Source organism: Sceloporus undulatus, chromosome 9 (assembly GCF_019175285.1).
Source record: "Sceloporus undulatus isolate JIND9_A2432 ecotype Alabama chromosome 9, SceUnd_v1.1, whole genome shotgun sequence".
In the NCBI taxonomy this organism is placed as follows: Eukaryota; Metazoa; Chordata; class Lepidosauria; order Squamata; family Phrynosomatidae; genus Sceloporus; species Sceloporus undulatus.
In genome coordinates, this window is record NC_056530.1 from 1,976,499 (window position 1) to 1,991,858 (window position 15,360).

At 41.9% G+C, this 15,360-nt stretch overlaps 1 protein-coding gene across 1 annotated transcript; it reads left to right on the forward strand.

Annotated features, from left to right (window-relative positions):
• Positions 1–6,150: 6,150 nt before the first annotated feature.
• STMN1 (stathmin 1) lies at positions 6,151–13,113 on the forward strand. The gene is made up of 5 exons (XM_042440314.1): positions 6,151–6,288; positions 8,838–8,900; positions 9,494–9,666; positions 10,343–10,534; positions 11,364–13,113. The coding sequence occupies exons 2-5, from the start codon at positions 8,885–8,887 to the stop codon at positions 11,433–11,435; spliced, it is 453 nt and encodes a 150-aa protein (XP_042296248.1). The 5' UTR covers positions 6,151–6,288; positions 8,838–8,884; the 3' UTR covers positions 11,436–13,113.
• Positions 13,114–15,360: the final 2,247 nt, after the last annotated feature.

Here is a 15,360-nt window from a genome sequence, read left to right on the forward strand (position 1 = left end):
GGGGGCACCCTGGAAGGGCCTTGAAGAAAATATGAGGGTTCAGATCATTTAATATGGGAAGAAATAATCCTTTTGGTAACATGGCAGATGAACCATAGTGGTGTGATATAATAAGTCTGAAATAACTTGAAGGTACACCGCCACCACTATAACAACTCAAACTCATCACTCAATAAAAATAGACCAGATGAGCACAGCAAGGTGGCATTAACTCCGGTCTCTCTGATTTAAACCAGGTTTTCCAAAGCAACTAGCAACAATAAAATCTAATTCACTATTTTGAAAAGGCATTATAACAAATCGGCTGCTTCTCTCTACTCACTGTTAATGCCAGCCCTGAATTTCCAACTAAGATATTTGACTGCCTGGGCAGAATAGAAAATGCCCCCTTATATTTACAGGCTGAGTCTCCCTTCTCTGGAATTGCAAAATCCAAAATACTCCAAAAGCCAGTACCTTTCTCATGGGTGACTGAGATAGTGACACCTTTGTTTTTTGATGGTGCAGTGTACGGAAACGTTGTTTCATGCAAAAAAAAATATATATTGTACAATATTGTATAAAATTACCTTCAGGCTATGTGTATCAGGTGCCCATGAAAACATAAATAAATTTCATGTTTAGACTTGTGTTCCATCTCCAAGATATTTCATTATGTACATATACGCAAATATAGTGGTTCCTTAGGATTCACAGAGGTTTGGTTCCAGGATCTCTCATGGATACCCATATTAAAGTATTTCTAGTCCCAAGCATTTTGTAGGGAGATTCAACCTGTACACATTTTCTGAAGTAGCTGAAGTAGAAAATCCAACAAGTAACTCTTCCCAGTCCCAACATTTAAAAAGGAGCTGCATTTTTATGACATCCAACTCTGCCTTCTGAGTTGGGAGCCTCATTCTGCCTAATAGCCAGGCCAACCCTGAAATGCAGAATTCACATATTGTAAATGTTAGCAAAATGTTAACAAAGGTCCAAAACACATTGCAGAAATAACCCAGTATGAGACTGCTTTAACTGCCCTGGCTCAATGCTAGGGAAGTCTGGGACCTGTAGTTTTGTGAGACATTTAGCCTTTTCTTTCAGAGAGTTCTGCAGCCACAATAAACTAGAATTCCCATGATTCCCTAGCACTGAGCCAGGACAGTTAAAGTGGTCTCAAACTGAATTATTTCTACAGTGTGTTTTGGACCAATGGGGTGGGCAACCTGTGGCCTTCCAGATGTTGCTGAGCTGTGACTTCCATGAGCCCTAGAAAGCAAAGTCAGTGGTGAGAAAAGAAGAAAACTACAGTTTGACAGTATATGTATGTTATCCACATTTGAGATACAGTGAGCCCTTGGTATCCTTTGCAGTTTTGGTCCAGGTCCCCCAAATAGGTACCAAAATCCAGGGATGTTCAATTCCCATTCAATACAGTCATATAGTGGAATGGTGTCCCTTATATAAGACTGAAAAATCAATTGCAAAATATCTGAGATGTCCCTCTTTTTGGGATTTATATCTTTTTGGCATAATCCAAGTCATGGATGGTTAGACACAAAATGGATGTGGAGGATCAACTGTATTTCAGTCAGCAAACATGCACATAAGGTTGCACTTGGAAAGGTTAAAAACCACCAACTACTCCTAACACAAGCATGGCATAGAAACCCACAGGTTTCTCTAAAGATAAATACAATTATTTCCCTGGACAGAAACTGTCACAACAGAGATCAAGTCATGTCTGAACCACATCTGTCCATTCGGTTGTAAACAGCTGCTTGAATAATGGCTACTACAGATTCTCTGGTCTAAGGAGAGAAAAAGGATCTTACGGTGTTTGGCTGCTGGATGCTGTTTCCATAGAAACAGACATCCAATTCGGAAGACAAACCAAAACCCAGTTTTAAAGTAATATGTGTTTTGAAGCGTCTATTGTGGCTTGTCACAATATTAACCTTCCCTAATAAAGGGCTGCGTGTGTCAAAATCTTTGCTTTTTCTATCATCTAACAGGATCCACTTGTTCAATGGATAATGTGCAAAAGGCAAAAGAATGGGAAAAAAGGAGGACTCACCCATTATACGTTGCTCCAGGAAGGTCATTCATCCTTGGCATGTATATTGATTTCTGCTGTAATTTAAATGAAAAGAGCATAAAAGCAATCCATTACCAGCGTTAAACACACACACACACACACACATTATTTAGGTATGTATATAGACAGAGAGAAAGATATGTGATGTTTGAGGTGGAGGGAGATGGGCTGAGGGAGAAAGAGGGAGAAATTGTTAAAGTGCATCCCATTTGTTCAATTCAGTCATTGTTTAAAAGCAAAACGCTTGTCATGGGCATGATCTACAGACCAGACAGAACTCAATCGACTTTGGTCCAAGCGATTGGCTTATGTGGTATTGTGGATCCAGCCCACATACTGGGTAAATGGGACATGTGTCCTGGATGCAGCAGAGAGAGTGTTCAGCAACTAATCCGTCATCCCTTCAACTAGTGCATGAGGAATGCAGAGGACTATAATGGAAATAAATACCTTTTCCAGGTCTGGCCGCACCTATACTTCTTCTGCTTATTTACTTATACAATGGGCCCTTGGTATCCACTGGAGTTTGGTTCCAGGACCACCTGTGGATACCAAAATCTGTGGATGCTCAAGTCCCGTTAAATACAATGGCGCCCCTTACATAAATACATTAATGGTGTCCCATTAAATACAATAGTAAAATGGCATCCCTTACATAAAAAGGCAAAACCAAAGTTTGCCTATGGGAATTTGTATATTTTTAAAGTATTTCAAGCCATGGATGCTGGAATCTGTGGATAAAAAAATCCTTGGAGAAGGAAGGCTGACTGTACTCATGTATAAGCCTAGAAATTTGAGTCAAAAATTGACCTGAAAAAACTGAGCCGACTTATATGTGGATCAATGCAAGTACTGTATTTTAACTCTTATTTAAAAAGGAACTATCCTCTGGTGAAATGCAAGAGTGGGTCCTGGAAGACTGGGTCCCCCTTTATTTGCCCATCCATGCAGCCTTTAGAATGGGCATAAATAATTACGCCTGCTGGGATTTTGTAATGTATTTCGCATTTTCCCCTTTGCTTCCTCTTCTAGATCCTTTGTTAAAATGCCCTTAAGTTTTACCCTCGACCAATCCATGGGTCATATCAAAATCCATAACCAAACCCCAATGGATAGTAAGGGCCCACTGTATTTGATCCTCAGCATGTAATTTATGATAACTAGAGTTCATTACTGTATTAACCTTTCCAAGAGCATCTCCTACCAAAACACCTGCCAGCATTTTACAAACATTAGTAAAGGAACCCTAACAACATTCCTCTAAATGAGCTATGATTTATGAACGTCTAGTAGGAAAAATGTACTAGGCTGGGGTTTGCCAGTATGCAGATCTTCACGATGACTTTAGAATTCTTTTTTTGCAGATTTCTCCTTTTTTAATTTTATTTTTTATTAAAAAAAACAGTTCTGTACAAAATAGGAAGCTAAATATAGAAACAGACGTAATTTTACATCATCTTTCTCCGTACATTTGTGGTTACATATTTCCCCAGGCCTTTTTCTGCTGCAAATCAATCTTACGCTTATATTGATAATATGCTTTTTATGTCAAAATTATCATGAAAAATTATAATTTCTGTGTAATAAACTATCTGAATCTTCTTTCTCTAATTCGTTATTGAAAGATTTGCCTAAATCATAATCTGTGACTGCAATTTGATCATGAACATTTGCAATTTTTGCAGGTTTCTGAATGTGTTGCGGACACCTGCTGAAAAATAGAGGCACAAATTCCCCAAGGTCTACTATTTACTATTTACCCATGCACACAAATGCCACAAGAGCAACATAAAGATGTTTTTGGACTTTATCACATGGGGAAAATCAAAGGATTGAACAGTGAAAACAGTGAAAACTGCACAATCATGATTAAAATTTTCACACGACGTCGTGTGAAATAAACCGGGAATAGACAGGCAATAAAGAGTAATAAATCGTTCATTTGTGTCAATGCTGGAAGGCTGTTAAGATGGGATAAAAAGCAGAAGAAAGCTTCTTCTAAACAAAATGTGCATTCTAGGGTTTGGTTCTGTGACCAAAGTGAATCAGCTTCCAGCCTCTTTTACTCTCCTGTCTCCTTTGCAAGGAACCTTGGGAATTGTTGTTTTCTAAAGGGAACTACCAAGGTTTCAGCTGCTGCTCAGTCTTCTTTCTAAGCCCTCATCTAAGACACCTGTGAGAGATAAATGAAATAATGCACAAATCTGTTTGATTTAAAAATGCAGGACACATGAATTGGATTATTTATCTAAAGGGATATGACCTTCAGTGATATAATCGCAACAAATGGTGATCCGATTGTGTTGCAACACAAGCTAACCAAGAGACCCTTTAGGTTTTCAGATTTGCATATTTATTGTGTCTTAGGCTTTTCGCAACTACACAAAGCCTACAAAAAAAGCTGATGCCACAATGTGTTTCTTAATCTTTAATGTGTCCGAAGGAACCTTTACTGCTTCGAATGCAAACAAGGCTTATTATGCCATTTTAAATCTGCCTTTTGCACACTTCCAAATTTAGAAGCTGTAGCCAACGTAGATTTTTTGCATTTCAATTAGACTTGTGAAAAAATGCAAGATGTTCACACTTTGCTGGTGAGTGAAAATGTCGGAGACAGATGAGTTTATGCGTATTTGTAGGTTTTTGTTTTGTGAATCTTGCTTCTCAGCTTCTTTTACTACAGGAATGAGGATTTTGCAGTCTCCAGGAGCCCTTGGGCTGCATTGCATTTCATTACAGGCCATGATGGTTAGAGATGCTGGGATCTGCAGTTCAAATATAAGCTGTACTGTGCTCAACTCCCATTGAACTTAGTGGGGTTTGCTTCTGAATGAACCTGTTTAGGGTTGCATCTGCAGTGCAGAATTAGATCCAAAACACACTACAAAAGTACTGTAATCCAGTTTGAGACTGCTTTAACTGCCCTGACTCAATGTTAGGAAATTCTGGAAACTGTAGTTTTGTGAGACACTTAGCCTTCTCTGTCAGAGAGCTCTGGTGCCACAATAAACTACAATTCCCAGGATTCCCTAGCACTGAGCCAGGGCAGTTAAACCCATCTCAAACTGGATTATTTATGCAGTGCGTTTTGGGCCTTAGTCTGCTTTAACTGCCACGGTTTCATGCTATGAACTTTTGGGATTTGTAGTTAATAATAATAATAAAAAAATTATTTCTTATCAAGTCTGCTCTGTCAGAGAGCTCTGGGGCCACGACAAACTACAAATCCCAGGATTCCATAGCATTGAGCCGTGGCAGTTAAAGCAATGTCAAGCTGCAATATTTTTGCCGTGTGGACGCCGCCTGGGTTGGAAACTTGTGTGTGTGTGTTACTTGGGAGTAAGATCCATGTTGGGACTTGTAGTTTCCAAAGAGTGAAAGGGCCAGGTTTGGGAAGAAGGTGCACCCAAGGAAAGAGGAATCCTTTCTTTTCTGGGGTGCGGAAGCCATGAGGGAATGATGGCGACGAAAAGGTTAGGGAACTCGTAGGATGCCCCTGCGGTTGTTGTTTTTGTGTGCCTTCAAGTCGATTCGAACTCACAGCAACCCCAAAGCAAGCCTATTGTGGGGTTTTCTTGGCAAGATTTGTTCAGAGGAGGTTTGCCATGGCCTTCCCTAAAGAGACTGAGACTGTATGGCTATCACAGGGTTTCCTCCAGAGGGAGGTTTGCCCTTGGCATCCTCTGAGGCTGAGAGAGTGTGACTCGTCCAAGGTCACTCAGTGGGTTTCATGGCTGAGCAGAGATTTGAACCCAGGTCTCACAGCACAACACTCAAAGCAATATGCCATGCTTTTGGGCATTGGGCAAACCCAATGACGGGATTGCAATAAGCTGTCACACTCTCTCAGCCTGAGAGGATGGCCATGGCAAAAGCATCCCTCTGAAGAAACCTGGCCAAGAAAACCCCATGATAGGTTTGCCTCAGGGCCTCTCCACACAAAAGCCTCTCTCGGGACTACATTTCCCATCATGCTTAGGGTTGGCGCTGCCGCCGCCATCCCAATAGACCACGCCCCCTCCTCGGCATCCTTCCTTTATCTCTCTGGCCCCGCCCCCTCGGCACGTGCCGCCCGCCCCTTTCCCCAGCCAATCGACGGTGGGCGTGGCCGGCGTGGCGTCACGTGCCTTTGTTTGGCGCTTTTGTGCGGCGGGCAGGGCGGTTGGAGCGGAGTGTGTGTGTAGCCGCCGCCGAGGTGACAGGAGCAGGTGGGTCCTCCTCGGGGCGGAGGGAGGCCGAAGGGCCACAGGGACCGACAGTCCTAGAAATGCTTAGACTGTGAGGGAAGAGTAGCGGGGAGGGATACATGGGAGTGAGGCGGGGAAGGGGCCCGGGAAGAAGTCCGGGGAGGGGGCTGTGCGGAAGGACCCGCTTTGTTTCGCTGAGGCGGCTTTATCGGGCGTTTCTTTCGAAGGGAAAGGCGGAAAAGGGGCCGAAGGCAGACAAAGAGGCGCCCTTCCTTCGCTCGGCTATTGTCCTCTTTCCCGGATTCCGCGTCTCCTTCCCTGGTCGCCTCTGGTCTATTGTTCGCAAGGAAGGGGCGGCGCCGGCGCCTCTGAGGCAGGGATTAAAGCAAAGGGGGGCGCACTAGATATGGAAAAGCCTTCATTGCTATTAATTATCATTGTAAAGACGCTCCTCGTCGGGGAGAAGGGAAAGCGGGGCGAAAAGCAACGGCGGAGGGACGAGACAAAATGGGGGACGGGGTTTTATTTCCTTGTTTTGGCGCCTCGGAAGCGGCGGCTTCAGACGCTTCCATCGCAGCAGCAGGTGCCCGGATGTTACCGTTAGCCCTCAGCGCCCCCTCCCTCTCGAAAGACGGAGAGAGAAAGATGAAGCGACCGCCCGCGCGCGCGTTCTGAGGCCGTTTGAATTCGGAGCCGTTCTAGAACGAGGGGTGGGCGTGGCTCGTCCCAACCGCCTCCCTTTCCCCGCCCCTTTGTCGTCGACGTGCCTCATTGGCTCTTGTCGCTTGGGCCACGCCCTTTTCGCGGGGGAGGGGGGAGAAGAAGAGTGGCCCCGCCCCCAAACCCTGGGCGTTGTTTCTTCTAAGCGAGGAGCTCTCGCTCGCTGCTGGTCTAATGCTCTGGCGCCAGCGGGGTCTTTTGTTTCGGGGCCTCGTTTTAAAGGAAGCTAGGCCTCCTGTCGGTGCCCTTCAGCGCTCCCTCAGCGGTTTATAATGGCAACCTTCAGGGGTAGCTGTGTTGGCCCTTTATGCAAACAACAATCCATCAGTGATGCCTCTATTGACCCAACTGAAATGCACAATAGACTTGTTGCAAGCTTTCAAAGCTCCATGAGCTGCTTGATCAAGCCAAACAGACGCCAAGGGCCATCCAGCCCAACCCCATCCTGCCATGCAGGAACTGACAAAGCATCCCTTGTGACAGATGGCTACCCAGCCTCTGTTTAGAAGCCTCCAAAGGAGCAGACTCTGCCACACTCTATGAAACGGGTCTTACTATCAGGAAGTTTCTAATGTTGAGGTGGGATCTCTTTTTCTGGAGCTTGCATCCATTGTTCCAGGACCTATTGTCTGGAGCTGAAGAAAACAAGCTTGCTCCAACCTCAATATGACACCAAATATTTAAATAGGGCTGTCATATTGCCTCTTAACAGTCTCTTCTCTAGGCTAAATATACCCAGCTCCCTAAGTCTCTCCTCAAGCCAGAGATCTCCTTAGAAGCCAAGATGTTCAAATCGATGTGCTTTGGCATATAATGAAAAGGCATGGACGCGTAGAAGGCATGCCAGATGGACTCAGTCAAGGCACAAGCATGGGCTTGCAGGAACTAAATGGAGGAAGGGGGTTATTGGAGGTGTTTCATCCACAGGGTCGCCATGAGTTGAAATCAACTGGTAGACACACAACAACAAAGAGCGAATGCTGTAGCTGTCGATCATGCCTGGCATCCTTTGTGCCTTTTGCCTGCACAGAGGTAGCAAGAACAATGGCGTTTCCCATTTAGGCTGGTTGAACCAAGGAAATGCCTCCTCCTCCTCCTCTTCCTGAGCAAGAGCATCAGGGAATCTAAGAGCATATGTAAAAGCTCTGATCATTGTTAATCAGCTGCGGGGAAGGGACAGATGGAGCACATCTGCCCAGTGGCTTAGTGTCCATGGCTAGGAATATATTGCCAACATTAGAGTGCCAGCATCTTATTTTAGTTGCTGCTTGGTAGGTGAGGTGGGGATGATAAAATCCCCCAGGGGCCACCTTCAGGTGGCTAGATGCACAAGTAACCTTCACTGGAATTATTCTCAGCCCTAGATACCATCATTGTGTGTTATTAGAAAACTCCTTACACATTTCAAGCATTCATGTTTTCTGACCGAACTGTGGGCATGCAGACAAAGAGGAAGCTGTTAGAAAGGAGCAGGCAGGCTTAGCTTGAAACCTTGAAACTAGTGCAAAGCAAAAGGCCATTTAAAATAAGGAGAGGGGCTGCCTTTACATGGGTAATAAAATCACAGCATTGCTTAATAGTCTTGAGTATCATCTGTTTGCAACATAATGCATATTAGTTCCTATTTTTGAAAATGTATTGTTCATGTGCCTCTTACAAACCTGAAAAACAAAGGAGCAGTCAGAAAAGGAAAACTTATATCAGAGCTTGGATAGTCTTAAAAATTACACTTAAACTTACCAGGAAATTGCAGGTAATCTTAAAGTGGCAAAGAAAAATATTCTGATCGAAATCACTGTATTGAGGTATATAGTATTTCCATTTATCTAATGATGTTTCCATCTTCTTAGTGTTGCCGGAATAACTGTAGCATATTCTTCTGAGATCTGTCTTAGCCATGGCTTCTTCTACTGGTAAGTATTAATGACCTCACAGTTGCAAGTTTATTTCACGTAGCTTCATTTCTGAGTCATTCCTTAGGATTGTAGCTTTTAAAGAATCTTGCATTGTGCTGTCTATGTATAAGCATAAATTCATGTATTGAACTGGACAGGAAGCTTTTAGACTTCAGCATGTTGCTTTCTGATAGCTAAGTCAGTTAGATTATGCTTAAGGTGCAAACCTAACAGTCCCATGACAGCTAAAGCTGCTTTCAATTCTAGCTTGAGTAACTAAACTATTTCCTTTGAAGATACTCCAGACATGGGTGCAAATGCTCACCTATGGAAAAAAAGATGTATTTGAATTTTTTTCCTTTTTGATCATCGTTTTCTACAGTGAATAAGTTGTGGGTTGGTATAAGCGTTAACCTCTCCAGGATCCTCCAAACAGTAGAATTTCATGATTATAAAGGAATGAGGAGCCCAATACTTTGACTGGTCAACATCTGTAGTTCTGATTTAGACTCAGAACTGTTTCTTTCACTTTGTTTGGTCTTAAATAGCACAGTGTTTGTCAACACAATTTCACTTATAGTACTAATATTTAATGGTGGTATTTCTTGTAGACATTCAGGTGAAAGAATTAGAAAAACGTGCCTCTGGGCAGGCATTTGAATTGATACTTGGCCCACCTTCAAAAGAAGCTGTTCCAGAGTTTCCCCTTTCCCCTCCAAAGAAAAAAGATCTCTCACTGGAAGAAATTCAAAGGAAGCTAGAAGCAGCTGAAGAAAGGCGTAAGGTAAGTAAATATTGCCACCATTCTTTGTACTCAGGGTTATACTGTAGAAAATCACTACAATTTGCAGGAATGTACATTTTGAATTGGAGTCATTTGAAAGAGCAGAACAGAAACAGTCCAAGAAGCGTCAAACTGTAACTGTTACATCATATCTTGTTATCAAAAGCCTCACGTCATGTAGTTAACCTACTAGTTTTGAATAGTATTGTACAGTGGTGCCTCGGGTTACGAAATTAATTCGTTCCGCCGCGGCGTTCGTAACCCGATTTTTTTCGTAACCCGAAAAAGCCATAGGCGCTAGCGCTAAAAGCCGCGATTTCGTACGAAAAAGCGCCGAAAAGCACCAAAAAAATTTTTCGTAAGCCGAAAAAAAAAACGTAACCCGGAACAGTTTTTTCCTATAGGATTTTTTCGTATCCCGGGGTACCACTGTACTAGTATTATCAAAACTACTTGATTGTTTTGCACATTTGGAAATGTGTGCCACAATAATCTTCATGTACTCTAGAAATACGAAAGGAGTGGCCAGGAGAAATGAGAGTGAGGATTTGCCTTATCATGGTTTGTCCCTTTTGGAACTAATCTGCCTAGTAGTACAAATCATATTTAACACAACCAACTCTGTAATTATATACAGACAACTCACAGCTAAATGTAGAATCCATCTGTGTTCTAGTCCCATGAAGCTGAGGTGTTGAAGCAGCTAGCTGAAAAACGAGAGCATGAGAAAGAAGTGCTGCAGAAAGCAATTGAAGAGAATAACAACTTCAGCAAAATGGCGGAGGAAAAGTTGACCCATAAAATGGAAGCCATTAAAGAGAACAGAGAAGCACAAATTGCTGCTAAACTGGAGCGCTTGAGAGAGAAAGTAAGTGGAAGTCTTTTCACAGCTAGCCAGATATTCCTATGAAGCTTTGTTTGTGTATATTCTTAATAATCTAAAATTCAAAATGAATAATCTAATGAGTTTGTATGAGGGGTGGTTCTTTGGCTTGAATACTATAGAATTACTAAATTTTGTATATGGCAATGTTGACAGGTTAAATTACATTTGTCACATGTGCTTCTTTAATGGGAGAGCTACAGTATGCTAGCTGTAAGTTTGAGATGACACTTGAATATAATTGAGTGGGCCAGAAATCAACATCTCGCCCAAACTTCTCTAAGACAACCAGGATTTAGTGGGTATTCCCTGGTACTGATGCCTCTTGCAGCTTTCAGCACCCTTGTGTTTTCTTCTGTGTGTGTGGGTAAACTTCCCCTAACTTACCAAGTATCTTTTCAGAGGGTGCAGCAAGGAAAAGGAATGGGCTAAAACTGCTGCATGCCCCTCCTTTTTTCCTACTGCCAACAAAATGGCTGAATGGAGTCCGAGTCCAGCCCAGTCGCTAGGAATAGTCCTTGAGATGTTTTTCTGCAAAACATCTGCAGTTCGTGCTGCAAAACTAAATCTTCAGTGGTAGAGGCTACTCCCTTAAATACTCTGCTTTCTTAACAGTAGCCTTCTGAAAAACAACGAAACTGATATGAACTGGTGTCAGTTATTAAAAATGGATTAAAGTTTGTATGTTAGACCCATATAACTCAATGTTACCCAGCTGGAATAAAAAAGTATGCCTTCCAATATCTGAATTACAGAATACATTTCTATCAAAGCTTGAAGCTGTTTTCTCACTGTCTTAACTCTGCTTTACCAGGACAAGCATATTGAGGAAGTACGGAAGAACAAAGAAGGAGGCAAAGAATCTGGCGATAATGAAAGCGACTGACTTCATCCTGAAAACTGACTTTCTCCCCTTTGTCTAAATATCCAAAGACTGTATTGGCCAGTGTTTTTTGTTAAGTTTCTAGAAAACTGATGTAGAGCTGTATAGTTAGATCCAACTGTACACTTGCTTTGGGGAATTAGAGGGGAGCCCTTTCATGTTCACTCTTTTTCTAAAATGTTAGTCTTTCCGGTGTAGCTATCTTGTTGCATTTCTTCTATTCCAGTGCATTTGTTCCTGGATTGATGGCTAGTGCTGTATATTCGGCTCTGACATGCTTGTGAACGGAATATGTAGTGTAATGTTCATGCTGAATCTGTTACACTTCAGAATCTGTCAGTCTTAAAACATTACTGTATCCAAGTAATGTAATAAAGCTGCACAGTGCTGTTATCACAGGTGACTGTTTCTGAGACTAGCATGGCTAAATATGCAACTCAAGTGTAGCTGTGACTAGTGTATTTTGATGCAATATTAGAATGAAAAATGCCTGCAAACAATATTCTTGTAGCTGTTGGCTAGTGATATTCTTCAGTGGCCATTGTTGCCTGTTGTCCCAATGTTACAATAAGAGCTTTGTCTTGCACCTCAGCAGTTGTCAGCTGCTGTTTTGTTCAAACAATTCAGAACCACCTCCCTCCTAGAGGCTTGCATTTCCAACAAATGAGTTTCTTGTTCATATGTGACCTGATTTGACTTCAAAAGCAGTTGCTTGTTCATTTTTGAAGTTGCATTTAAAACAGGGCATCGCCAAAACCAAGCCACTGCTTTTGGAAATTTTGCCTGATTAGTAAATACGCCTTGGAGTGAAGAATAGGCCTTTTGGGGCTCCAGGGTTTTTAGCTGTCACTGTTGGTACTTAGTGTCTCTAAAGCAATACTACATTTTAAATTTAGAGCAGCTGTGGTGCATTAAAGGTATATACCAGCTTCTTGCAAAAAAGAAAAAGACAAGCACTGAGAATTTGAACATCTAAAATATTTTGCGAAGGCATTTAGTTATGCAGTTACTACAGCTTGATACTGAAACTAAACATGTTACATTTAAGAGAAGGTTAGAATTTCAGCTTGAATTGAATATATATCCTAGGAAGCCAGTTCTGCTTTGGGGCTGCACGTGGGGAGTGATGATAAACGCTGGAGGGATTTATAGCACCCACTAAGTGCTGTTTTTGTATGAAAGGTTTAGGATGGGTTTGCCAGTTAAACAGCTCCCTCGTGTGGCACAAATGTTAACTACAGCCTCAAATGGTTACTACCAGCATTACCAGTTCAAAGCAAAACTTGTAGTACCCAGATTTCAGCATATAAATTTGTGTGGCAGACGGTTACTCCAGTCCCAATATTAAACATTAATCTTGAGTTTTTAATGGAATAGATGGTTCTTCCTCAACTGCAGTACCAAGAACTGTTAACTGTTTGTAGGAATCTATCTTGATGATGTGGGCTGCTATACTTGAGATTTCCCCCCATCTCTTGGAATGTTACTTAAAAAGGCGTATGACTGGTGGCAGGTTCTTCATGCTGTATTTTAATGGTATAAATGTGAAACTGCTTCCTGTGCATGTGTTTCCAGACTTGTTTTATCTACTTGCTCATCTCATCAACTTATAAAATTTATAACTACTCATCTGTGTAACTTAGTAGTTTTAGCCAGCCATCAATAAATAGACTTAACTAATTTTGGTGCTTTTTCCTTGTTGTCTCGAGGTAGCAAATGTCTTCCTGGTGCTGAAAACTGCTTGTGACATTTTCAAAAGCTGGGTGGCTTAGTTCAGGGTGCTCCTGAAAGCATGCTGTCTGTATTTGGCTAGTGCTGGACTGGGCAGTTAACTAGTAAACATCCTAGTCTTACCTTTCAACCAAGTGTTAGTCCTGGTTTAGGCTCTGCCAGAGCATAGGGACACAATTTGCAAATATATGAGATCATTTTTCAACCAGTGTGGTACAATTTCTTATAAAAAATGTTTGTAATACAATAATTCAGCAGAGTTTAAAAGATAAATTCAATCAGCACAAGAATGAGCAGAATCATAAACATGTTTTCAAATAGGTTTAGAAAACCTCTGATACCAGAATGAAGCACAGGCCTTGTGGGGCCTTTTGGTTAGGAAAATGATTTTATCCCTGGAGCTTTTACATTGAATTCTTGTGCTTATTGAACTGCTTTTAAGGGCCTGGACTGTGGAGCTGGTCCCTGTTTTGATAGTCTTCAGTCACTTCTCTTACTAGTAATTAAGCATGTGATAAAGATGTCCCTGTTCTCTGAGGCTGGATCCACACTGTAGAAATAATCCAGTTTGAGGCTGCTTTAACTGCTCTGACTCGATGCTAGGGAATTCTGGGAGTCGTAGTTTGGTGACATTTCGCCTTCTCTGTCGGGCCCCAGCCAACTACAATTCCCAGAATTTCATAGCATGGAGCCATGACAGTTAAAGTAGCATCAATCTGGATTATATCTGCAGTGCGGATGCAGCCTAAGACAGGTCGTAAACATGGCCAAATAGGGCATATCTCAATTTAGGCTACAGCACTAATGGCTGAATATTATGGACAAACGCCTGTACCACGTTATATTTTTGCCAAGTCCTTTTTGCTCATTGAAACTGAGGAAATAGGATTTGACAAAAATATAACATGGTTGAGCAAAAAGGACTTGGCAAAAATATAACATGTTAGGGAAGGCTTCTTTTGTCTGTAATATTCACCCGTTACTCACCCAAGAAGCACATGTTGCAGCCTAGACTTAGAGATGCCATTTTTTAATCAAACCATCTACCATATTTCTTTACTGGGTCGTACTCAACACTGGCTTCATTTCTATGTCAGTACTACTGTATTTCTAATATGTCTTGGGGTTCCTTAGGTTTCATGCCTTAGGACTTCAAAGTATCTGTAGTCTAAGCTTCAGCTACCTCAACTTTTTGTTCTAGAGAGTTATTAAGCCATCTCATATCTTACACATGTCCTATTATATCTGTTAAATTCTGCCTTTATGTTAGAACAGTTCATGCATTTACTTTAATTTACTGCACGGTATGGAATCCCTTACAGGGAAGCTATTGCTCCAGATAAAAACTTGACTTAATAGAGCGGTTACTATGTAAGCCAATGGTTCCCAAACTTTGGTCCTCCAAATGTTTGGGATCACAGCTCCCAGAATTCCTGACATGACCAAGCTGGCTGGAACTTCTGGGAGTTGAAGTCCAAAACGTTTGAGAGCCAAAGTTTGGGAACCACTGATGTAAACCCTAGACGATATCCCACAACACTTACTGTAAATGAGAATGGATTCCTTCATATCTCATGCTTGGGACATCCTTACTGCTGTGGAGTCAATAAAGGAGCTACTGAAGCACTATTATATTTATACTAATGGAAGTTACTCCAAGACATGGCATCTGCCAGAAGTTCCTTCCACTCTAACCAGCGTGGCCACTAGTAATTCAACATCTGGAGAACAAGCTCTCCAGATCTTTACCTGAATCGTTGATCACACTAAATTGAAAATCTGATTTAAATAATCCAATATAAAATACAATAATCCAATATAAAAGTTGGAAAACAAAATTTAAAGCGTTCTCAAAATGCCATGGGGAGCAGCTGCTCACAGTGCATATACTGCATGCAAAATGTGTTTTGTTGTGTGCCTTCCAAGTTGTTTCTGACTTAAGAATTGAACTAGATTAATGTATCACTTTGGTGTGTTGCTAGTTGTACTGTTCTTTTCATATTATGAGGTGCACTGGGTCCCAGTTTCAGGAAAAGAGCAGGGTACAAATTATTATTAGGGTGATCCTATTGAGGTTTTCTTGCCAAGGTTTGTTCAGAGAGGTTCGACTTGCCACCCTCTGAAGCTGAGAGAGAGTGAGCTCCCTAAGCTCACCAAGGGGGTTTCCATGGCCAAGTGAGGCATAGACCAATGCTCC